This window comes from Oncorhynchus tshawytscha, linkage group LG05 (assembly GCF_018296145.1).
Source record: "Oncorhynchus tshawytscha isolate Ot180627B linkage group LG05, Otsh_v2.0, whole genome shotgun sequence".
NCBI lineage: Eukaryota > Metazoa > Chordata > Actinopteri > Salmoniformes > Salmonidae > Oncorhynchus > Oncorhynchus tshawytscha.
Window position 1 is genome coordinate 59,900,191 of NC_056433.1, and position 25,931 is coordinate 59,926,121.

The 25,931-nt window shown below is 42.4% G+C and overlaps 1 protein-coding gene across 4 annotated transcripts in view; it reads right to left on the reverse strand.

Annotated features, from left to right (window-relative positions):
• Positions 1 to 491: 491 nt before the first annotated feature.
• Positions 492 to 25,931, reverse strand: part of osbpl9 (oxysterol binding protein-like 9) — a 47,977-nt gene continuing 22,537 nt past the window's right edge. The window contains exons 1-22 of one of the 4 annotated variants that reach the window (XM_024421630.2): positions 18,630 to 18,771; positions 16,390 to 16,463; positions 15,809 to 15,904; positions 15,611 to 15,658; positions 15,165 to 15,194; positions 15,019 to 15,069; positions 14,604 to 14,642; positions 12,282 to 12,372; positions 11,671 to 11,775; positions 8,930 to 9,089; positions 6,425 to 6,537; positions 5,512 to 5,627; positions 5,335 to 5,420; positions 5,005 to 5,182; positions 4,745 to 4,829; positions 4,541 to 4,651; positions 4,364 to 4,427; positions 4,008 to 4,148; positions 3,109 to 3,187; positions 2,828 to 2,919; positions 2,457 to 2,592; positions 540 to 2,199 (exon numbers count right to left, since the gene is read on the reverse strand). In XM_024421630.2, the coding sequence (XP_024277398.1) occupies positions 2,125 to 2,199; positions 2,457 to 2,592; positions 2,828 to 2,919; positions 3,109 to 3,187; positions 4,008 to 4,148; positions 4,364 to 4,427; positions 4,541 to 4,651; positions 4,745 to 4,829; positions 5,005 to 5,182; positions 5,335 to 5,420; positions 5,512 to 5,627; positions 6,425 to 6,537; positions 8,930 to 9,089; positions 11,671 to 11,775; positions 12,282 to 12,372; positions 14,604 to 14,642; positions 15,019 to 15,066 (1,719 nt within the window). In that variant the 5' untranslated portion in view covers positions 15,067 to 15,069; positions 15,165 to 15,194; positions 15,611 to 15,658; ... (1 more) ...; positions 16,390 to 16,463; positions 18,630 to 18,771 and the 3' untranslated portion in view covers positions 540 to 2,124. Of the gene's footprint in view, positions 2,200 to 2,456; positions 2,593 to 2,827; positions 2,920 to 3,108; positions 3,188 to 4,007; positions 4,149 to 4,363; positions 4,428 to 4,540; positions 4,652 to 4,744; positions 4,830 to 5,004; positions 5,183 to 5,334; positions 5,421 to 5,511; positions 5,628 to 6,424; positions 6,538 to 8,929; positions 9,090 to 11,670; positions 11,776 to 12,281; positions 12,373 to 14,603; positions 14,643 to 15,018; positions 15,070 to 15,164; positions 15,195 to 15,610; positions 15,659 to 15,808; positions 15,905 to 16,389; positions 16,464 to 18,629; positions 18,869 to 19,902; positions 19,980 to 25,931 lie in introns of those variants that run through there. The other 3 variants (XM_024421627.2, XM_024421629.2, XM_024421628.2) reach the window with 3 other exon arrangements.

A 25,931-nucleotide genomic window follows, 5' to 3' on the forward strand; every position in this document is an offset into this window, starting at 1 on the left:
ACCAATGTTTATGAATCTAATCATTTACAGTACATGTGAAAATTGCTATGAGATTAAGTGGAAAAATACAGATTAAGGTTTGCAGCTGTAAAAGGGGAAAATATAGTTTAATATAAGTGCTTAACAGATATACGTCATACTCATGTTATGCCTCAGAACATGCAATTGGTGGTTGAAGATTCGTCATCCTGACAGGTCGAGAGTAGCAAATGGGGTCATCAATGGGACAGGCCTCAATCTTGGGGGGCCTCTGGTGACATGCAGAGGCCAAATTGAGCTCCATACCGCAGAGGGCTCTGTTTAGTTCCGCATTGACATGATTGGTTGAGGATACGTGGGGGAGGGAGGTCCAATATAAACAAACTCACTTTCTTCAACAGTTCTGCGCTGATCCGTGAAGTGCAAGAAGTATGAATGCCCGGACAACTGCAGAGGCCGTACCACTCATTGTAAATGATGCATGGCCAATGAATGTCAGATTGACCATGGAGCGCCTTTATGCCACAATCTTTTTTTAATGAAGGGTGTCAAACACTAAACAGAGGTAAACTCAGGGAGATTTAATATTTTGCATCAATGAACATGAAAATGCGATACAATCGAGTGTTATGATTTCAAGGAAATAAAAAATACATTGTTTTGATTGCTCCTTTGAAGCGAAACAGTGCTGTGGAAATGTATGGCAAGGCCTCAATTCAATATTAATTTACAAAGACATAACATGAAAAAATGGCTTTTTTTGTGTGTAAACTCTGTAAATTCTATTATTTTAGAAGACACAGTATTTACCTACTTTAGAGAGAATAGGATGAAAATCCACCTGAATTTTTGTTTTTCACCGCAGGCAATCATCGCATGCGTGTATTCAGCAGGAATGTGCTCTATATCCCTACACATTGTTTCGGTCACAACTCCTTTCCGCTGACCAAAAAGTCAATTAATGTACTGTATAACCTGGCCTTGCTTACTGATAAAAATGTCTTCTGAGGGGTAAATGAACATATGACTTTAGCTTACAATATTGCACATAATGGGTTCGCTAAAGAATATCCACAAATATACAATGATTCATATGCTCAAGTGAAAAAAAATCTGTATTTTATTTTAGGTACTTATCCAAACATCTGCTTATTGAGGTTAAAATGATGTTGCACTGAATTGGGAATTAACCATCATTTTGAAAGCAGACATGAGACTATTATATGCTTTCCTATTGAACAACAATTGGAAAGCACATTTTGCACCCTCAACCAAATTTGGACACTAGCAGCAATCAATAAAACCTCTCATTAAAGCTCCTTAACATGTTACCCAATCATCTGAAAAACAAAACATACATTTGTTCATAAATGCCAAAAGGGAAAATAATCAACATGGAGACAAGTCCTCTTCCTCGACTCCACCTTCTGTCTATCTTGCAAATGCATACTTCTTGGGTTCTTCTGGTCCTCTTGAGCAGATAAACACACACTAGATGGTAAGTTAGTACATTGCGAAAGGCAATGTCGACGAACTTGAGAGGGGACAAATGTAGCAGGGGAAATGGAATGATTCCTGATGTGTTGCCACAGAGTTAATTTCCTCAAATATTTACTATTGCCATAAGAGAAAGGAAATAAAAAATAATATATATTCATCATATGTATCTATATATAAACAGCTGTAGCTAGTTGTAGGCAAGCCAAGTTCTCCCCCTTGTGATTCCACCATAAGGCCGTCAAACTCCCAGAGGTACAGCTTTCATTCCTCAGTCACCAGTTTCCCTGAGATATAGAATGCTGTTTTTCAAGGATTGTTCAATCAAAACACCCTCCCCCTCAGGGACCCTCGTGGGATCCTCCTGACAGATTGTGAGAGCTTGTTTGTGTAGCCGAAGGGCATTGGTACTGGTTTTGTTATTATGCTTCTTTTAGTCGTTTAGGGGATGGAGAGGTGGAGGTGGTATTGGCGAAAACAAGGGGTTTTCTTTTTTACATTGTAGATGTTTCTTCTTAATTTCATTCCATTTTAACTTTGAAAATGCAAAGCTGTGTACATGTTCAATCATCAGTCATTCCAAGGCCTGGATAAGAAGTGGTTTGAAAAAGAGTTCTTATTAAGACTCCGAGATCTGTATCTGTGGCCTCAGTGCCTCTGTGATCCAGTTCTTTTCAGAAGAGGCTCATCGTAGACCCAGCACTCTCCATCCTCATGGAACAACTGCAGGGAGTAAACATGGAGACTTAATCATTGGGGACTACAACACCTCTTTCAAAAATCCAAAAGGTACAGGTTAACATTTACATCTGCAATTCACAAATATTTTGACAAGCAAGCGAGGCACCCTATGAGTCATATACTTTCCATCGACATATTAAACAATCATGACCGTGAACTATTAACCTTGATATGGACTGGTGGCTGTTAATATTGCTGTCAGGGCTCTGGAGATGTGTGATAAGAATAGGCACACTCACCCTAGTTTCCCACTGCATTTCATTTTCCTTCCTCTCCCTGGCCTCCCCCCTCTGCTTCTCCTCCAGCCTGTGCTTTGCTTCCGTTGCTGCATCGATGTCTCTCGACTTCAGGCTGACCGTCACATCCTTCCACAGGCTGAGGGTCAGACACAAAACAGTGACTTGAGGTTTCAGACCAAACAAAATAAATATGTTGTTAAAATCTGATTATTTTGTGCCTGGTTGGATTGATAGCGCCATTAAACTGGATGCCATGACAGGAGCTACTACCCCCACATCCACAGAAAGGGGACTGGACAGAACAAATAAAAAACAGCTACTTATTACTGTAGTTTTGTGGCCATGATAATATGAAGAGTGAGGCTTCTCACCTGCGGGACTCATACTCCAACTGGTCCTCCAACTTCCTCACCTTCTTCTTGATACAGCCCATTTTCTTTGTGTCAATGAACAAGGAGTTTTCCTGGATTCAAGAGATAGACACTTTCACCTCTATTTTACGAATAAAATATGAACACTTTCTATTTTGATTTTAATATACGAGGTCAACCTTCAGTGTTTCGAGGTCAGGTATAAAATATAAAAGAACAATCCTTTCCTGAAAATCCCACATTGACAACGAGCAGAGATCACATTTCTAAACTCAACTTACCCCAGATGCCCACTTAGCGTGCATAACTCCATTCCACTCTCCTTCAATGGAGCAGAATGACTTTTTGTCATTGGGAGGACTGCAAACAAACACATTTGTAATATATAATACAACATTTTGAGAACCAGTTTTGGCTTGTGGGTGCTACTTTCAAAACTATTGGCTGAAATGATACAAAACCTTTAGAACACATCTAACATCACAACAAAAACTGATTTCTATATACTGCTGTGAGCACAGTAAATGAAGCAAGAACAGGCTAACATGCTGACTAGACCGGGTGCGCGCGTGCATCCGCATGTTGATTTTGTCCATCCACACCAGACGCGATCAAGACACACAGGTTGAAATATCAAAACTAACTCAGAACCAACTATATTAATTTGGGGACATTAATTTGGGGACACATTTATGGCAATTTAGCTAGTTCTAGGATATAAACACTAGGTTGTTATTTTACCTGAAATGCACAAGGTTCTCTAATCCGACAATTAATCTACAGATAAAATGGTAACCGGAGTTAGTTTCTAGTAATCTCTCCTCCTTCCATCTTCTTCTTTGGACTTTATATGGCAGTTGGCAACCAACTTTAAGGTGCATTACCACCACCAATTTAGCTGGAGTGTGGACCTCAGTTCATGTTCATACCCACACTCACGTGGGTATATGCTCCTAAAAACCAATGAGGAGATGGGAGAGACGGGACTTGCAGTGAGTCAAGCATCACAAATAGAACCTGGTTCTATTTTAGTGCCTGGCTACACAGATGCTCGTTGACGCGCGAGCAGTTTGAATGCAATGATTGAATAACATGTATGTGTACATTTATTTTGTAACGCGAGCGTTGGGGTCAGCATGTAACACTACATGCATGATTAAAAATAGGAAAATCCCCTTACAAGATCTCAGCGGTGATCCTGTGCTTCTTGCCACCGTAAAAGGGCTTAGTGTGAAACACAATGCTGGCACTGTAGCCCGTTTTGGAGCAGTTGATGTTACACTCTCCACCCAACTCCACCCATGGGACAGTCAGGATCGACCTGAAGAGAGAAGGAGCACCCATTACATGTCAGGGAATACTGATAACATATTATACCCATTTATACACACTAACTTTACATACAGTAAATCATGTGCGCTGTACTGGTGTTAACTTATTTTGAATTGAACTTGGGGCTTTTATTTCCAGAACAACAAACGTGAGACAGTGTGACTGAGTGCGTTTGTGTTATTCACGTTTAAAGCATGAGCCTACCTGCCATAGCCATTGGGGAAGGTGAGTATGTAGTGCTCGTCATGTTCCAGACAGGACACACAGCCTATAGGAGAGAGAGCGAAGCACACATATCAGAACCCACAGAAGACCATAAGGTTTTTTAAGTGTGTGAGGACACATTTTTGGACTACGCAAGTGCTTGAAGCAATGTCTTACCCTGGCCAATATTGTGGACTCCAATTGACATTCCTAAGAACTTTGACTTGGTCCAAATGTGGGCGTTGAACTGAATCTTTTTGCTCAGACACTCTGCGTAGAATGCAGAAACTACAAGGAAGAGGAAAGGCAACAGTACAGTTAACTCCATGGCTCTGGTTCTCTGTCAGCTGTCTGTAATGTTGACTGGGTGGGGAGACTCACTGGGGGGGTGATGAGAGACCTGCTCTGCTACAAAAGACACACTGTTGGCTGAAGACCATGGCACTGGACCCTCTGACGATGGCTCCTGAGGGGTTGGTGGTTAGCATTGATTTATTAGTAAATAATTGATTAAAAATTTTAAAAAACTTGCCTCAATATTACAAAACTTAACATTGATTACAGTTTTACTTAAAAATCAAATCATATGAATATAAGTTGTCAGTCTTTACTGTGGTACAATGGGCTCTGCAAATGCTCACCACTGCAGTGGGCTCCTCACTCTCTGAAGGCAGGTCCCAGTGGCAGAAGAAAACCTCTCCCAGGATGGGGTTGTAAGGCTTCTTGGCCACTGAGCTTTTCCTCCCTGCGTGGAAGGCTGACATGTACCATTTTACCATCTGCACCATGCGCTCTTTGGGTTCCAGTTGATCCGCGATACTGGGGATGAGAACATCAGCCGTCACACCACTGGATCAAAGGTTATGACCCCAACTAAGCAAAGATCTGTTCATAATGCCATGGATGGGATTCTGAAACAAAATGTTTTCCATATTTTTGGAAACTGTTGGAGAGAATTTGAAGTGACGTACCTGACAAACAAATCCGGATGTGCAAAGAAGTCAGCATACATCTCCAGCAAAGACCTCCTCTCCAAGATAAATGTGGGGAGGACCACCTGAGAAGAGAGAAGAGAGGGAAAGATAAAGAAACAGTTAGCAAGAGAGAAAGAGACAGTGGCAAGAAGGACAGACACACAGAGCTCTTACCTTGGTGAGGTCCATGCCTAGTCGCACCTGGGACAGCAGGTGCATGATGACACTCTTGTGCTCCTCCACAGACTCCCCCTGATCCTCCGCCTCATCATCATGGCTGTCAAATTGATCTGACCAGAGCAGACAGCAGACAGTTAAAAACACCTACACCACTGATACAGGACAGCCTGACATCCTCTTTTTGGTTACTAAAGAAAACATCAGCCACAAAGGGAACAGAATGTGCGATGTTACATAAAAATACATTCAGCTCCAAAAGTATTGGGACAGTGACAATTGTGTTGTTGTTTTGGCTCTGTACTCCAACACTTTGGATTTGAAATTATACAATGACTATGATGTTAAAGTGCAGATATTTTCATCCATATTGGGTGAACCGTTTTGAAATTACAACACTTTTTGTACATAGCCCCTCCATTTTAGGGGACCAAAAGTATTTGAACAAATGTGTATTGAAGTAGTCACAAGTTAGTATTTGGTCCCATATTCTTAGCATGAAATCATTACATCAAGCTTGTGACTCTGCAAATCTGTTGGATGCATTTGCTGTTAGTTTTGGTTGTGTTTCGGATTATTTTGTGCCCAATAGAAATTAATGGTAAATAATGTATGGTGTCATTTTGGAGTGAATTTTATTGTAAATAAGAATAGAATGTTTTTAAACCCTTGTACATTAATATGGATGCCACCATGATTACAGATAGTCCTGAATGAATTGTGAATAATGAGGAGTGTGAAAGTTAGACGCACAAACATCATACCCCCAAGATATGCTAACCTCTCACCATTACAATAACATGTCACTGTCCCAATACTTTTGGGTCTCACTGTAGGTTATTGTTGGAGGTAGACAGGTGTGAGGATAAGTAGGGCAATGTGCATGTGTTTGTGTGTGTGTGTGTGTCACCTGCGTCAGTGGTGCCGTTAGACATGGAGGAGTCGAGGGACTCGTTAGTGTTTGGTCGTTTCAGCACTGTTCCATCATCGCTGTGAGGCAAAGCAGCAGAAGGCCTAGAGGGACTGACAGAGAGAAGGGTGGAGGGAGAGATAAAGGTGGAGGGATGCACAGAAAGAAATAACTGATTACCTAATAGGAAATATATGCCATAAAGGCACAGGATTAAAACACACCTCCAGCAAAACACAATCAGCTTATGACAAGTTGCATTTTCCCATACTCTAGGGTTGTTCCGTATTACCGCCACACCGGCAGTCATGAGTCATGACCGCAGTAAAATTCCACGTGACCGTACGGTAATGTCCTCTTATGTACTCTGGACATGCATTGGTAGTACAACTTGCTAACTACCATCAGTTCCTACTGGCCTGGTACTCAGGGATCTATTGTCCCTCTAACCACTCTGACATCAATGCAAATGAAAATCACATCAAACACTTATCAAAACAGTATGTGCTTTTAAAATTTGAAGAAGTTCAACAACAGGTTGAAACTGAGTAGAAAACATGGTCGTTGTGGATGTTGTTTCAAAGCCTAACAACATAATAGACAGTGCTTTCTTAGGTGATGATTAATTCAAACACTATATATGTGATCAAGGAAAAAATTCAAATGAAAATAATAATTTTCCGTGATGCAATAAATAGCCTACCGCATATTACGCACTGCAACATTAAAAAAATAAAGATTGAATGTGTGTCTGGTACATAATTGGTCTATCCTACACTCCAAAATTAAACACATTTTAGTCATTGCCTTTGAGTGTGGACTGCATTATTATGCATACTGGATGGACTGGTTACCTTATGCTCTGCTCCAAACTTTCTATTACCGATGTTCCCTAACAGATTTCACTTGGTTTCCCAAATGAAGCACTGGCTAGCTGCAGGAACATGGTTGGAGAGCCCATGGCATACAGAGTACTGGCTAGCTGCAGGAACATGGTTGGAGAGCCCATGGCATACAGAGTACTGGCTAGCTGCAGGAACATGGTTGGAGAGCCCATGGCATACAGAGTACTGGCTAGCTGCAGGAACATGGTTGGAGAGCCCATGGCATACAGAGTACTGGCTAGCTGCAGGAACATGGTTGGAGAGCCCATGGCATACAGAGTACTGGCTAGCTGCAGGAACATGGTTGGAGAGCCCATGGCATACAGAGTACTGGCTAGCTGCAGGAACATGGTTGGAGAGCCCATGGCATACAGAGTACTGGCTAGCTGCAGGAACATGGTTGGAGAGCCCATGGCATACAGAGTACTGGCTAGCTGCAGGAACATGGTTGGAGAGCCCATGGCATACAGAGTACTGGCTAGCTGCAGGAACATGGTTGGAGAGCCCATGGCATACAGAGTACTGGCTAGCTGCAGGAACATGGTTGGAGAGCCCATGGCATACAGAGTACTGGCTAGCTGCAGGAACATGGTTGGAGAGCCCATGGCATACAGAGTACTGGCTAGCTGCAGGAACATGGTTGGAGAGCCCATGGCATACAGAGTTTGGGTGGAATATCACCTGTCGTGCAGCAAGAGGCTGCATGCTCCTCAAACAGTGGTTGATGTGTACAGTGAAATAACTGGAGTAGCCTACCCTGCATGATTGAAAAACTAACCGCCTATTTGAGTGCATACGGATGCCTTTTTGCCTGTGCCCGTTCCTGCCCATTGGATAATGGGCCATTGTAAATCTAAACAAATTTTACATATTAGTAAAGACAAGAGAATAGTCTGAGGTGTGAAAATATGACCACTTGATGAGAGAACAGTGTGTGCAGCCTGAGGGAAGGAACAGAGCTCAAACTTCTAAGCTCTACATAGCTATTTTATTCAGCTAGGTGCAATTATATTATTTTTACTATAAAATCATATAATATAAAATAATGGCACGGAACTTAGGCATATCTTGTCAGCTAAATGAACAAGCCTACGGCATGGCCACAGCCAGATAACATACAGTCGGCCAACTCATATTCTGTTCTTCTGAAATACATTTTCTTCATTTCATAGGGTTTTTTGACCTGCCTGAAATAAATAATGGATTTATTGTGATGGTATATATTCAATTGATTTATTAGAATGTTTATATGTGGATTTTCCAAAGGCGCGCATCAGCGGCTTGTATGCATGGAGGCCTGGAGCTGCTAAACGTGTATATGTTAAAGCCATTTAACGTGAGACCGGCAGGCTTTTGCATGACAATACCGGCTGACAAAATTGAATGACCGCCACAGCCCTACCCATCAAGTATTTAACATGGGGTTGAATCAGACCAGTTTCAGGAAATTGCCATTTGTACACAAGCACAACTCACAAATGTACAACGACAACAAAGGATCAATAAAATCATGAAATAGAGTGCCAGGATGTGGTCAGGTGGACCATTTCCATCACCGTCCTTCGTCCCTGTAATTCCCAGTAAACTGCTGTGTGGATGGATAAAGAGAGTAAGTACTCACTCTAGGAAGTGTTTGGGAGACGTGCTGTTCTGGGAGAACTCGTCAGCGTCATAGAACTCGTCTTCACTGCTGGAGTAAGAGAAGTCAGGGACCGAGTGGGAGGTGATGGTCATGTGACTGGGAGAGGCAACGCTGCTGCTGGGCGCCGAGGGGCCACTCCCTGAAACACAGACAGACAGAGAGATAGAGAAAACGGGGTGGGGGTGAGCAGGAGGTCCCAGCTGAGATGGGCCGAAACCATGTATAGCAAAAATTGCTATTTTTGTTTACTGCTTTGAACTAAAATCATACAGAGGCTCTATGCAGCTTTTTTCCTCTCAGTGATCATATGGACACAATTCTTCTGTTCTTACTGTTCACATATTGTTAGAGAACCATGAGAAGTTTATTCCTTGCATAATCTCCCCTGCAGTGCAATGTGTGCTCCCAGGATTCTTCCTTAGTGCACAGCTCAGCTTTTATTCAGCAGCATCAGCAGGATTGAAAACAGGCAGGACCCACCAAGCAAGAGGAATAATGACATTTGGAGAAAGTACCTAAGGTGCTCTCCTTGCTTCACATACACCCCAGACCTTCTAGCAGTAAAACAAAACTTCCTGTTGCTAACAGCAGTTTCTAGCAAGAGACACAAACCTAATGAAAACCCATTTTGAAAAATACAATTGAGTACATTTTAAAAAGTCAATACTGTTTTATATGTGGTGATTATGACGTGACATCCCCACTGAGTGGATACTCAAGCCCTAAATGCAAGTTCTAGGTGACAGAGTGAAATGTTTGTCTGAGTACAGCTGCTAGCTACAGTGCCTTCAGAAAATACTCACACCTCTTGACTTTTTAAACAATTTGTTCTGTTACAGCCTGAATTTAAAATGGATTAAATTAAGATTTTTTTGGTCACTTGTCTACACACAATACCCCATAATGTCAGTGAAAAGATGTTTTAATTTTTATTTATTAATTAAATATGAAAAGCTGAAATGTCTTGTGTCAATAAGTATTCAACCCCTTTGTTATGGCAAGCCTGAATAAGTACAGGAGTAAACATTTGCTTAACAAGTCACATAATTAAGCTCCAAGGACTCACTCTGTGTGCAATAATAGTATAACATGATTTTCTAAATTACTACCTCACCTCTGTACCCTACACATATAATTATCTGTAAGGTCCCTCAGCAAAACAGAATTTCAAACAGATTCAACCATTCGACCAGGGAGATACGTGAAAAAATAAAAAAAGGGCAGACATTGAATATCCCTTTGAGAGGAAGGAAACCGCTCAGGGATTTCACCACGAGGCCAATTGTGACTTGAAAACAGTTTAATGGCTGTGATAGGAGAAAACTGAGGATGGATCAACAGCACTGTAATTACTCCATAATACTAACCAAATTGACATAGTAAAAAGGAGGAAGCTTGTACAGAATAAAAAATATTCCAAAACATGCATCCTGTTTGCAGCAAGGCACAAAAGTAATACTGTAAAAAATGTGACCAAGCAATTCCCTTTTTGTCCTGAATACAAAGTGTTGTTTGGGCCAAAACCAATACATATTACTGAGTACCACTCGCCATATTTTCAAGCATAGTAGTGGCTGCATCGTGTTATGGGTATGCTTGTAATCTAATCATTATGGACTGGGGAGACTTTCAGAATAAAATAAATAAGTGGAACGGAGCTGAGCAGAGGCAAAATCCTAAAGGAAAACCTGGTTCAGTCTGCTTTCCATCAGACACTGGGATATGAATTCACCTTTCAGCAAGACAATAACCTAAAACACACAGCCAAATCTACACTTACCAAGAAGACTGAATGTTCAGTTTTGACTTATCTGCTTGAAAATCTATGGCAAGACTTGAAAATGGCTGTCTAGCTATGACCAACAATCAACTTGACAGAGCATTAATAATTCTGAAAATAATAAAATGGGCAAATATTGTACAATCCAGGTGTGCAAAGCTCTTCGAGACTTAACCAGAAAGACTCACAGCTGTAATCGCTGCCAAAGGTGATTTTAACATGTATTGACTCAGGGATGTGAATACTTACGTACATGAGATTTCTGTATTTTATTTTCAGTCCAAAAAAAATTAAAAGCATGTTTTCCCTTTGTCATTATCGGGTTGTGTGTGTAGATGGATGCGGGGGGGAAAAGTAATAGATTTTAAATTCGCCCTCCCGGGTGGCGCAGTGGTCTAAGGCCCTGCATCTCAGTGCTAGCTGTTGCCACCAGAGATTCTGGGTTCGAGTCAAGGCTCTGTCACAGCTGGCCGCGACCGGGAGGGCCCATGGGGCGGCGCGGGGTTAGGGAGGGTTTGCCCGGCAGGGATATCCTTGTCTCATCGCGCACTAGCGACTCCTGTGTCGGGCCGGGTGCAGTGCACGCTGACCAGGTCGCCAGGTGTACGGTATTTCTTCCGACACATTGGTGCGGCTGGCTTCCTGGTTGGATGTGCATTGTGTCAAGAAGCAGTGCGGCTTGGTTGGGTTGTGTTTCAGAGGACGCATGGCTCTCGACCTTCGCCTCTCCCGAGTCCGTACAGGTGTTGCAGCGATGAGACAAGACTGTAACTACTACCAATTGGATACCACGAAATTGGGGAGAAAAAAAAGGGGTAACATTTTTTTTAAATAATCATTTAAAAAAATAAAAATGTGGAATAAGTCAAGGGGCATGAATACTTTCTGAAGGAACTGTAAGTGTGGGTAACCTGACCACTAGAGTGTGATGACCTCTGACCTGTGCTGTTGGGGGTCGGAGTCTGCAGGCTGCCCATCACCGTGACAACAGGCCCCACTGATAGAGTGGATGGCCGCTGTTCTCCTTTACACATCTTGGAGCCATCTACAGAAAGGAGACAAGAAAAAGGAGAAGGCTCTGGCATAAGAACACTGCTTTATAATGCAACAGACAATGTCATTACAGACGTGAGAGCAAGCTTTACATTATTATTTTTTTAAACCTGCAAAGCAGTCATAGGTATCCATTAAACTGTGACTGTTAAAATGTTAAACTTTGCTGACAAGGTGTCTCGACCTTGGGATTGGATTTGTGTCCAATTTCAGAGAAAGCTCAATTTAGATTGCCCTACATTGGGAAGTGGACGTGCTGAAAAATAGGGATTCAAGCACACCAGGGGGCACTATAGATTTGTGTTTCAGGAAATAAACATTTATAAGGTACAAAAATCTGAAAGTATTAAATCCAATGCTAATCTATATCCATGAAATCAAAGTCAATTTTGTATACAATATCCGTATGTGGACTCAAATGGATATTTTTATTCTGAGGAGCTACTCTTCCTGATAGGATTGTAGATTAGATTGTGTGTATGGCTCTCTATACTGTACCTGTGGGGAGGGTGGTCTGTGTTGGCATGGCTACGTTGACTAAAGAAGTGTCCTGAGGCTGAAATATCCCATCCACTGGGTTGATGGTGCTCTGTACAGGGCAAGACGAAATGGTGCCAGTCTTAAAACATAATAGGTAGTTAGGTACATCTGCAACGCACATTGCTCTAAACCAGCAGTAGCACTTAACGCACCAATACGGAGCAGACTATAAGGACAAAATAAATACACACTGCCAATGACTAGAAAGATCAATTACCTTTCACTCTGCTTCCGGTAAATATTGGAAAATTTAGTTCTACCTAATAAATATCTAACTACGTACAGTGCCATTCGGAATTATTGGGATAGTTAAACGTGTTGTTGTTTTGGCTCTGTACTCAAGCTCTTTGGATTTGTAATTATACAATTACTAGGAGGTTAAAGTGCAAATTGTCAGATTTAATTTGAGGGTATTTTCATCCATATAGGGTAAATCGTTTGGAAATTACGGCACTTTTTGTACATGGGCCACTCAAGGACATTCAGAGACTGGTCCCGAAGCCACTCCTGCGTTGTCGTGGCTGTCTGCTTAGGGTCGTTGTCCTGTTGTAAGGTTAACCTTCGCCCGAGTCTGAGGTCCTGAGTGTTCTGAAGCAGGTTTTCAAGGATCGCTCTGTAATTTGCTCCATTCATCTTTTCCTCGATCCTGACTAGTCTCCCAGTCCCTGGCGCTGAAAAACATCCCTACAGCATGATGCTGCCACCATGCTTCCAAACTCCAAGCGGGCGTTCTTGGTCACCTCCCTGGGAAGGTGTCTGAATACTTTCCAAATGCACTGTAAGTGAATTTGTTCCAATATCTTTAATCCCCTAAAATGGGGCGAACTATGTACAAAAGTGCTGTAATAAACAGTTCACACCATATGGATAAAATACCCTCAAATTAAAGCTGACATTCTGCACTTCAACCTAATTTCAAATCCAGAGTGCTGGAGTACAGAGCCAAAACAACAACTAGAGGGCACTGTATATCACAACACTTACAATAAAACCTAATATGATCAAACATATTTTCCACCCTGCTAAATTTAGGACAAAAAAGTTACATAATGTGATGGCATAACTTCTCTCTTATTAAAGTTCTTGAGATTTGAAACCCACAGATTTTAACCCTAGGTATATTTAACTGTGGTCTAGCCTTTATCTTAAACATGTGTACACACATTATACAAAGTGCACTGCTGCCATAGCTTTATGGGTCAGTGATACCTTTGACCCTGTGCCTCTAACTCTGTCAACAGCAAAAGGCAGAACAAGAGGAGGTCAGAAATCATCAAGTCCTACACAATAGTGAGCAGCATACTGAGGTATGACAGAGAATGAAGGAGAGTGTGGTCTGAAAATAAGTTGGGCACCATGCAGAATGGAAGATTTCACACTACTCTACTGAGCAGATAGAAGTCACTACGTCAACTAAGGATCTTTACAGTCAGGAAAGTGGAAATATTTTTAAAAATCAAAAAATCAAGGAAATGAAGGCATGCAGTGAAGTTCAGTCCTCTCTCTGCCCTTTAGAACAGGAGCCGGAGTGAAATTTGGGAGATTTCTCTCATTTTCCATTCACTCCACCCTCCCCCTGTCCACGTGCTTTCTGGAAAGTAAGGCAGCCACTCCTAATTATAGCCAATTACAGAAACATTGCTGCTCCACCGTGGTGGAACCAGTGTGGCCTCGCTAGTTAGAGATGAAACCAACAGTAAAGGATGCCTCTAGTGCAGGCTGAGGGAAGGGGTTAGAGCTAGAGTGTGCTTAAGGCATGGTTAGAAGAGGGTCTATATATGTAAGGCTAATGGCCAGAGAGATTACGGTCACAAGACTGGCCTGGCAGGCTGATTCTATGGGATTCCGACTTAAAAACATCTATGGGAAGCCAGTAAACAGCCTTTGACTGGTTGACATCTATTAGTCCTTGACGGTTCAATAGGCATGCACAGTAAGTAAAAATCGATGGCGATTTGGGGGAGGGTATAAGCACACTCACACACACTCCTACAAACGTGTCATAAAAGAAGCAGAATGATGTGTCTAAAAGGAGTAAAGTTTCTCACTATTATCAGCAACAAAAAATAAAATGATTTCAGCTGAGAAAGGGGATAGTGGCGTGGCAAAGAAAGAGCAATATACGAGATGAAGCTATTTTTCTAAACAAATGGCATGCACTTTTACAGATCTGATTCGTCTTTTTTTCTATCGTTTAGCGTTTAGCGTGAATTAATCGGAAAAGGATAGAGGTTTGGTTGATTTCGATATTTCTAATGGACAGAGAACGTCAGAACTTACTATCAGTCCGTATGCGTGTTGCTGTTCGTTACTTTGATCCTTAAAATTTTGAGAAGAAAACGTTACTTGAGGAATGTTCAACTGTTTGTATGTAATGATGATATGAGCTTGTTAAGAGCTTCTCTTTCAAGCAGCCATCAAGTTATATAGAAAGTCAGAGCATTTGTAATGGTAACATCATTATGAGCTCTAAGATTATCGAGCATATGTGAGAATCACCTCCCCAAAATGTCAAAATGGAACCTAATGGAATGAAGCAAACTGCCCACAATAAACAACAACCCAGGCTGTAGTTAAGTGGAAAACTACTAGCGTGGCGAAAACATGCAGTGTACCGTGATGTGGTCTCACAACAATGACATGACAGTGATGCAATGAGAGCCCCACCACAGTCAAATGAATGAGTCCTTTTTACCTTGGCAATCTGCAGCAATACAATACAGTGCTTGATGGACTCTACCATACTCTGAAAAGAGAAACAGCACAGAGAATGAAACACCGCACTCAAATTCAGACAGGTGATTCTGAAAATAAGGATTTTTTAAATGGGGTTTTACTTACACATGTGGTTTCCTTCAAATTTTCAATTTTCTTAAAAGGAGAAAAACATGTTCAAAAATGGCTGTTTCACTTCAGACTTTATTTTAACACCTAACTAGACTTCAGGACTCAAAGTTAGGTGAGTCATTGACTGAGAAAGATCGGCACAGTGAAACCAACGCAGAAACATGCTTTGTTCAAACTCTTTCACAATCATGGCATTAGACCAGCCAAACAGTGATTTCACACCAACTATAGTTGATGTCCTATGTTCATCACAACAGAACAGGTCATTGTCTTCACCATATTAAATAACCTAGAGTTTAAATGTTCCAAACTGACCTAAAACTAAACTCATGATCTCAATAAGGAAGTGAATCACAGCTACTAAAAAACTGACAGAAAATCTCTGAGTCAATAATTATCAGGCACAGTTCTGGTGACAAGAGAAGAAACATATCACTCACTCTGCGCGACTCATCTTCTTTGCAATCCTTGATTTTTTCATCAAAGAGCTGGAAGAGAGGAGATGTATGAGAAGCTGAAGAGGATACACTCAAATCAGGAGCCGAATAAAAACACATTCATCATGCAGTGACGAGTCAGTCACCGTTATTATGAAAGTCACTGTCATACTTAGTCACTCAAATGTGAAAAAGGCTCACCTTTAACTGATCAATTAGAATTTGTAGGTACGCGTCAGCCTCTGCAAGTTTCTTTTCGAAGTCTTGGACACTTGGAACAAATCCTGTCTCTGCCTCCTAAAATAGAAAATGACAAAAGAGCAGAACTTCACAGCACAGTATGACAGTTTTCTGCTTCCATCAGTAACCTATTTCGGACAAAGAATTTTACTGCCAGTGCACCTCTACTCTGGAAGTTTGTTAGCAGATTTAAAAAAGTTAAATATTCTCCTGGAGGGGGCTTTAAAAAAGCAGGATGTAGCAGCACAAAACAGCAACTGTTTGGGAGAAGCTTCCAGTAAGTAGAGTGATATGAATTGTTCAACTAGCATTGTTTAAAGGCTTTGCCTGCTAGCCTGCCTGACCATAGCTGCTGATAACAAATCAAGAACAGTCCCTTCACTACCTGGAAGTTAGCTTGGCTAAAATACAGAAATGAAATACCCAACAACTTCCTCAAAAATACCTGAAAACTAATGCTTAACCAAAGCAGTCGAACCTTACAATATTACAACTCATAAAACCCATCCATAACCACTGCTGTAAGTAAATCATATACTCCCCTCTCTCAGTATTGCTCTGGTCTTAGCATGTCCTATGGTTTGGCAGGCGCCTTTGGACGACGCCGGTTTCTCAACTGAAATGTATCGTACAGGGATGTGAAGAAAAGCCATTAACACACATTAACCCCAGCGTTGTCTAAAGTGTAAACTGTAAAAACATAACAAGCTTTAAAGAGACCAAAGTCTGGGCCTTTTTTTCCTGAAATTCCTTTAGGATCAAAGGTGGTTCGCTATCAATATAGAAGCAAGTTGCTTAGTGTTGGTGGCTAAAGAGGTGCCTGAGCAAATAAAATAAAAACAGGTACTTTGCTAAGCTAAAGAATAGTCCCCTTTCAATCTGTGGGGAAGAGGAGTCTGGCATTAGTGCTCTTTAGAGCTTGGGGTAACCAGAAAAATACATCCGTCTCCTCTTTAAAAACCTTAAGTGAAGGGCCTCCCAAGTGGTGCAGTGGTCTAAGGCTGTGCCACTAGAGATCCTGGTTTCAAGTCCAGGCTCTGTTGCAGCCGGCCGCGACCGGAAGACCCATGGTCCAGCGTCGTCCGGGTTAGAGGGTTTGGCCGGCAGGGATGTCCTTGTCACATCACGCTCTCGTGACTCCTGTTACGGGCCGGGCGCATGCACGCTGACAAGGTTGCCAGGTGTACAGTGTTTCCTCCGAGAATTTGGTGTGGCTGGCTTCCGGGTTAAGCGGGCATTGTGTCAATAAGCAGTGCGGCTTGGTTGGGTTGTGTTTCGGAGGACGTACGGCTCTCAACCTTCGCCTCTCCTGAGTCCGTACGAGAGTTGCAGAGATGAGACAAGACTAACTACCAATTGGATACCATGAAATTTGGGGGAGAAAAAAAAAGCAACAAAAAAAATATATATATAACCTTAAGTGGTCACAGTCCCAGGACTGAGGGCATCGGGATTCTTGTGGGTGTTTATTTTGTGTGTTTGTGGCCAAGCAGACATCTACACAGCTTCATGTTTGTGTCTAAGAAACAGACAGCTCCGGTGTCTCTTGTTCTTCCTCTATCAACAACATTTGAAGAGGCAGAAAAGAGAATTCCTAATAAATACAAACGCCGGATATCAAATCCTTGCCTGACGACTCATACTGAATTTAATTCTGCTGCCCTATCACTACATACATTCAGTCTGAGACTTCCAACGTAGTCATTTCTGCTTACGTCAAAGTGAAGGGCTTGGTCCAAAACAACACACACCAATCAGAGTATCAAAGCCAATGACTATTCTGGAAACACTGCTTTACCCACGTGTGTTCAGACTCTGGCCCAAGCCATTGATTTCTGGGACCAATGGGACCATTCGAGAAGATGAGGAGTTCAAATCCAGACTCAAGGTGGAGAAGAAACGTTAGAGGGTGAGGTGTTTGGCCGGAGCGATGTGAATGGGTAGCAAGGAAATCAACTGGAAAAAAAAATAATCCTGGCCACGACTGTAGATTCTGAATTTGAAAGCGACGTCAACCTACTTGCGGGGAAATGCATGCTCATGGTTATGTTTACGACAGTAATAGTGCGGGCTTGGAGTGAGGGTAAGGTATCACAACATGGACTGATTTTGACACCTGTGAGAAGCTGTATTGTTTGAACACCTGCATCCAAAGACACATGACATAGAACAGGAGTTTCCCTCTATTCATGTCAGACTTTTAGAGTAATTTCTTTACCCCACTGACCAAAATCATTCCATCCCAATTTTCACATAGAAAAGTCCTTCCATACACTTCCATACCAAAAACTGTTGAGCAGGCCCCTGCTGTATTTCAGGTTCAAAAGGTTAAGAAAAATGCTATCAATATGACACGGACCTCATAATTGCAGAGGGACAAAGCCGTTAACATTACAAACAAAGAGGGAAAGAGTCCCTATTGCTCTCTATTTCTGTTATGTCAACACAAGCCCATATCACCATGATGGAAGGGATCCGTCTGCTGGACTAGAGCAGTTTATAAAACCAGAGGACGGTCATGTAGGCTTGTATCTGCAGCTTTGACATGTTCACACATTCTGTTCCAAAAAGAGCTTTGTCTAACCAGACAATCCCTCCCTATGCTAGTGTACCACACCCACCCCCACTAACCACCAGACATTGGAAATAAAAAACCTCAAAGCTCACCAATCTAGCCCACCCTTCACTCAGACACCTCCCCGTTAGGCTTTCCACACAGCATGACCCAGTTAACTGCATTGTCGCACTCCAACCAACCATTTCCCCCCAGTGTGGTACTCACAGGACGCAGAGCTCTGAGGGACATGCCTCGTCAAAATGCACAGGCCAAAGCTGACCCTAAATCTCCTCTCTCCTCCCTTACGCAAACCAATGACTGTTCTAGTACTCTCCACTCCTATAGACTGCCAGCAGGAACACCAAAAGCATCATCTGGTACATCTGCGGTACGTTCTACATCAGCTGAGCAGCAGCACACGCAGGCAAAGTTAATCCAGGATCCTCTTCTCTCTGACAGGAAGTACAGACTTTCTTTAAAAAAAGAGAAAAAAGGCAGCACAAGCCCATGTGACAAGCAACAACAGCTGCTCTGATAGGATAAGGCTGAGGTGCAGATGTCTGGCTGAAAGAGTAAGCAGGACTCTGATTTGGTCCAGGTCACATGACCCCGCTATGACTCCACGCTTACAGTGTTTGCAAGCAGGCAGCCAGTCAGCAGTGTTGGGTGGGGATCGGCAAGAGTGAGGCAGAGGGAGGGGTAGCAGAGGGGAGGAGTGGGTTAGAGAAGGAAAGCAGAACAAAAGGCACATAAACAACTGGAGGGTAGAATTAAGGCTGGTGAGAGAAAGGAGACCTATTTGTGAGCCACAAAGGGCACAGACCAAAATAAGAGATGGAAATTAGCAGTTTAGAGAGCAACTAATACACAGCACTCTTTAAAAACAGGCTTTCATAGATAAACATAATGTCCATCATCAGCCAACAGTCTAACCAAACCGTGCTCCTAACCACACAGAGACACTCTTACTGTGTCCAGACTCATTTCCTTATATTCTCAGATGACTAATTAACCCTTTCACTGATTAGGACAAGAGTGCTTTTGCCTGCCATCAGTGTCCCAGTGCTACTAGTTGCGATGAAGCTGACAGAGGCATGATATTAATTCTATATCCCGATTTCCTGCATCCAAAAGACCTCAACAAATAGCATGAAAGGTTATTTTGACAACACATGCTTCCAAAAGGTGAAACAAACTGCTATTGCTTAATGTTCTCAACAGTTCCTCTATTATTTCCTGTGGTCTTAGGTAAAAGAACAAATTCAAGAAATACAGTTCAAATTATGTTCCCTCTGAAGGTTAATACAGTCACACTTCAAAAAAATGTGTTTTACAATGCAACAGCAGCAAGAGTTATCCCCATCATTTGAGAAAGCTTATTTCAAATAAAAAGTTGAGCAAAATCTTTCTCCTCTTTAGCTGAACTCAATGGCTTGGGACTAGTACCCCCAGTATTACTAGAGTGAAGCTGGTCTGAACAGATGAGTGAGTGACTTACCTGCAGTTGGAGGGTGTGACGGAGAATAGTCCCCTCTAAGGCATGGATCCACTTCTCCCGTTCGTCTGCATCTCGAGCTGAGAAGAAAAACACAGCAGATGAGCCATAGTCGAGATAGGAATTATTACAACAGCAACAGAGTGCTTCACCTAGTAGTAACTTTGTAGCTACAAGAAAGACTAGAGCACCTCATCTGTGCTCATCTGGCCCAACAAGTTAACTACGTGCTCATTGTGCTGTGCCTTTGCAGCTGCTAAGGGGGTTCTTGCAACCCGTCTGGTGCGTCGCTGGGCAAGAGACTATCAAGGCAGGTCTCCTGACGAGAGACACAGCCTGTTGCCAGGCTGCACCCTCAGAGCAAAGACACAGAGCAAACAAAACGTCTGACATTTACACTGAAAAGACCAGAGAGGCCCTCCACACTGACGGACAGATGATAAGCTGTAGACCATACTATTTACCAAGAGTGTTTCCATCTATACATTTCGTAGCTGTCTATTTACCACAACAAACCAATGCTGGAATTAAGACTGTACTCAACGGGCTGTATAGGGCCATAAGTAAACAAGAACATGCTCACCCAGAGGCGGCGCTCCTACTGGCTGGTGACTTTACTGCAGAAAAACTTAAATCCGTTTGACCTCATTTTTACCAGCATGTCACCTTTGCAACTAGGTGTGAAAAAACTCCAGATCACCTCACACACAGAGACACATACAAAGCTCTCCCTCCATCTGGCAAATCTGACCCTAACTCTATCCTCCCGATTCATGCTTACAAGCAAAAACTAAAACATGAAGTACCAGTGACGAGCTCAATACAGCAGTGGTCCAATGAAGCGGATGCTAAGCTATAGGACTGTTTCGCTAGCAAAGACTGGAATATATGTTCCAGGACTCATCTGATGGGATTGAGCAGTTTGCCACATCAGTCACCGGCTTTATTAATAATTGCGTCGACAACGTTGTCCCCACAGTCACTGAACGTACAGTCGTGGCCAAAAGTTGAGAATGACACAAATATACATTTTCACAAAGTTTGCTGCTTCAGTGTCTTTAGATATGTTACTATGGAATACTGAAGTATAATTACAAGCATTTCATAAGTGTCAAAGGCTTTTTATTGACAATTACATGAAGTTGATGCAAAGAGTCAATATTTGCAGTGTTGACGCTTCTTTTTCAAGACCTCTGTAATCCACCCTGGCATGCTGTTAAATAACTTCTGGGCCACATCCTGACTGATGGAAGCCCATTCTTGCATAATCAATGCATGAAGTTTGTCAGACTTTGTGGGTTTTTGTTTGTCCACCCGCCTCTTGAGGATTGACCACAAGTTCTCAATGGGATTAAGGTCTGGGGAGTTTCCTGGCCATGGACCCAAAATATTGATGTTTTGTTCCTCAGGCCACTTAGTAATCACTTTTGCCGTATGGCAAGGTGCTCCATCATGCTGGAAAAGGCATTGTTCGTCACCAAACTGTTCCTGGATGGTTGGGAGAAGTTGCTCTCAGAGGATGTGATGGTCCCATTATTTATTCATGGCTGTGTTCTTAGACAAAATTGTGAGTGGGCCCACTCCCTTGGCTGAGAAGCAACCCCACACAGCATCTCAGGATGCTTTACTGTTGGCATGACACAGGACTGATGGTAGCGCTCAAATATATCCTTGCCTGTGAAGCCCTTTTTGTGCAAAGCAATGATGATGGCACAGGTTTCCTTGCAGGAAACCATTGTTGACAGAGGAAGAACAATGATTCCAAGCACCACCCTCCTTTTGAAGCTTCCAGTCTGTTATTCGAACTCAATCAGCATGACAGAGTGATCTCCAGCCTTGTCCTCGTCAACACTCAAACCTGTATTAACGAGAGAATCACTGACATGTCAGCTGGTCCTTTTGTGGCAGGGCTGAAATGCAGAGGCAATATTTTTTGAGGATTCAGATTCATTTGCATGGCAAAGAGGAACTTTTCAGTTAATTGCAATTCATCTGCTCACTCTTCATAACATTCTGGAGTATATGCAAATTGCCATCATACAAACTGAGGCAGCAGACTGTGAAAATGTATATTTGTGTCATTCTCAAAACTTTTGGCCACGACTGTACATATCCCAAACAGAAGCCATGGATTACAGGCAACATCAGCACTGAGCTAATGGCTAGAGCTGTTGCTTTCAAGGAACGTGACACTAATCCGGACGCTTATAAGAAATCCCGTTATGCCCTCTCCGACGAACCATCAAACTGGCAAAGCATCAATACAGGACCAAGATCGAATTCTACTACACCGGCTCTGACACTTGTCGGATGTGGCATGGCTTGTAAACTACTACGAATGAAGAGAAACCCAGCCTTAAGCTGCCCAGTGACACGAGCCTACCAGATGCACTAAATACCTTCCTGGGTTGCGTTGAGGTAAGCAACACTGAATCCTACGAGAGCACCAGCTGTTCCAGACGACTGTGTGATCACGCTCTCCATAGCCGATGTGAGCAAGACCTTTAAGCAGGTTAACATTCACAAGGCCAGGTGGACTACCAGGATGAGTACTCCCGAGCATGCGCTGACCAGCTTCACTGACATTTTCAAACTCCTCCTGACAATCTAATACCTATACTGAACAAAAATATAAAACGCAACATGTAAAGAGTTGGTCCCACGTTTCATGAGCTGAAATAAAAAAAAGGTCCCAGAAATTTTCCACACACACAAAATGTGTCATTTTCTACGATTTTATGCACAAATGTGCTTACATCCCTGTTAGGGTGCATTTCTCCTTTGCCAAGAGTTTTGGCAAAGGAGAAATGCAGTTGTCACACAGCACAATGCCACAGATGTCTCAAGTTGAGGGAGCGTGCAATTGGCATGCTGACTGCAGGAATATCCACAAGAGATGTTGCCAAAGAATTTAATGTTAATTTCTCTACCCTAAGCCACCTCCAATGTTGTTTTAGAGAATATGGCAGTAAGTCCAACTGGCCTCACAATTGCAGACCCTGTGTAACCACACCAGCCCTGACTAAATACTTTTTTGCCCCACTGTATGTCTGTAATAAAGCCCTTTTGGGAGTAAAAACTTATTGGCTGGGCCTGGCTCCATGCCCTCCCGGGCCCATCCATGGCTGCTCGCCTGTGAAATCCATAGATTAAGGCCTAATTCATTTATTGCAATTAATTTATTTTCTCATATGTAACTCAGTAAAATAGTTGAAAGTGTTGCATGTTGCTTTTATATTTTTGTTCAGTATACATGTTTCAAGCAGACCACCATAGTCCCTGTGCCCAAGAACTCAAAAGGTAACCTGTCTAAATGACAGTAGCAGTCACTGTGTGGAAAGCTGTCAAGGCAAAAGGAGGTTACTTTGAATAATCTCAAATATATCTTGATTTGTTGAACACTTTTTTTGATTACTACATGATTCCATATGTAATATTTCATAGTTTGTCTTCATTATTATTCTGGTCTGAGAGTCTTTCGGTGCCTTTTGGCAAACTCCAAGCAGTCTGTCATGTGCATTTTAATGAGGAGTGGCTTCTGTCTGGCCACTCTACCATAAAGGCCTGATTGGTGGAGTGCTGCAGAGATGGCATGTCCCTTTTGGAAGGTCCTCCCATCTCCACAGAGGAACTCTGGAGCGCTGTCAGAGTGACCATCCCTAAATTAGCAAAACATGTTTAAAAAAAAAACAAAAAAAAACTGTCCTCGCTTTGTCATTATGGAGTATTCTGTGTAGATTGATTTTAGAATAAGCCTGTAACGTAACAAAATGTGGAAAAAGTCAAGGGGTCTGAATACTTTCCGAATGCACTGTCGCTCATCTATTTGTAGCAAACAAATATGATCTCTCTCTGATCAGATACATTTAGTATGCAATGATGTTGCTTAAAGTGAAGGTCTATTATTTTGCTCAGAAGCCCACAGAGGTTGTGAAATATGAACAAGAGTTTCTGCAGTTTCTGCGTTTGAGTCCAGGCTTTGTCGCAGCCGGCCGCAACCGGGAGATCCATGGGGCGGCCCACAATTGGCTCAGCATCGTCCGGGTTAGGGATTAGGGGAGGGTTTGGCTGGCAGGGATATCCTTGTCCCATCGCGCACTAGCGACTCCTGTGGCGAGCCGTGTGCGCTGACACGGTCTCCAGGTGCAAGGTGTTTCCTCCAACACATTGCTGTGGCTGGTTTCCGGGTTAAGAGGGCATTGTGTCAAGCAGTGCGGCTTGGTTGGATTGCGTTTCAGAGGACGCACGGCTCTCGACCTTCGCCTCTCCTGAGTCCGTAGAGTGGCAGCGCTGAGACAAGACTAACTACCAATTGGATACCACCGAAATTGGGGAGAAAAAAAAGGGGTTAAAGTTTTTTTTTTAAGTAAAAGATTCAATTAAAATATGATGGCTATTATTTTCAAATCGGTATCATGCTGAAGGTAAGACCCTACGCCTGCTCCCTAACAAAGTGGAGCGAAACGTGCATAAAAAAAAGTATGGGCTTGGGCTCAGTTTCAAAATATTACACTTTTTTTTTACAGCGGTTCAACACGTTCCCGTGACACAGGTTGTGTGGGAAAATATGTATTTTATTCTGTTATATTCCATTATAAAATATATGAGTGTTGACTGATCGGGTAGGTGTTACTTGTCTATTAAATGAACAAAATAAGGAGCTATCGATTTCAATTGACATTAAAACTTAAAATATGCTATATTCTTGCCTTTTGAAAATGCATTCAATTATTCATATGTTTCTTAAGACCTGCCTAAACAAACGAATAATGGATTTATTTTTGGTGTATATTTAAATGGAATTATTCAAATCGACGCCCACCCACATCTGCACACCACTACCACTGGTCCCCAGCATTCCGACATGCACACAAGTGGTATAAAAGGCGTATGCAGGCAATTTTTTGTTACAGTCAAAATATAGTAAATCCTACGTGAAAACAGTAGTAGATACCACTTGGTTGCATGGCATGTAAAGACCTAATGATGCATCTCCCTTCTACCTTAAGCTCTTTGTGTGACAGTGAGGATGCACTGTTTGGTCAGTTCCACACCTTTCTGTGACCTGCAAGCTATGTGCCATCTCTGTGTGCCATTTACAGTGCATCCCAAACATGGCCACTCCTTACTAACAGAGGGATGCAGTCTCATGAGAGGATACACCATCTGTCATAACACCAACCATCATTACTGGGGTCAGTCTTGAGTGTGATATAAGCTACAGACATTGCTGATGAAGTGATAGCAACAGCAAATCATTAACACTAATATAATATATTGAACACTTACATAACTTGGAGACCAATAAAACTAGTGTTCTGTACAGCAAAAACACTTCCGTTTTGATAGTCCTCATGTTTATGATTTCCCTCATTCGCATAATATGAACTGGGAAAATCTGAACTCTTGGTATGAATGTGGTGGTTTGAGGCCCAGGCAGGCCAGAAACCTGTGCAGTGCCTGAGTGTTCAACACTGAGCCCAAACAGGCCATGACATGGCACGTTCTCACAACCCAATTAGGGCCTAATGCTTCCCTTCTCCCCAGGAAGGTAGAGTGGCTCCTCTGGCTGAAAGCAAAGTGCAACTCCTGGGCCATTAGTGCACAAAGAGGCCTTTCTCTAGAGCATGTCTTATTACGGATAGCCAGGCACAGAGAGATACAGAGATGGGCAGTGGAAAAACCCGAGAGCCTTCAGCAAGGTGACAGTGTTCAGACAGGCGCTAGCAGTGTGTCTAACAAGCTGCAGATGACATGACTCCATTTCCTCTCTGCTTATTCATTATCACATTCCTAAAAACACACTACTCCAAACTGCTCTTCAGGATTCCTCCAAAGGATGTGAATGATTTACTGTTCACCTCTTCTTCTGCTTCCCATCATTTGGCTAAATGAATGGAATGTTCTGTAATACAAAGACAGAAGCTAGATGGCGTGACGCACAACAGTTTTTGGTAAACACAATAACGTAGTATCTTGATTGGAGGAGAGAGAGGGGGTTGAAGTAAGTTGAGACTATGCAGTGGGACATT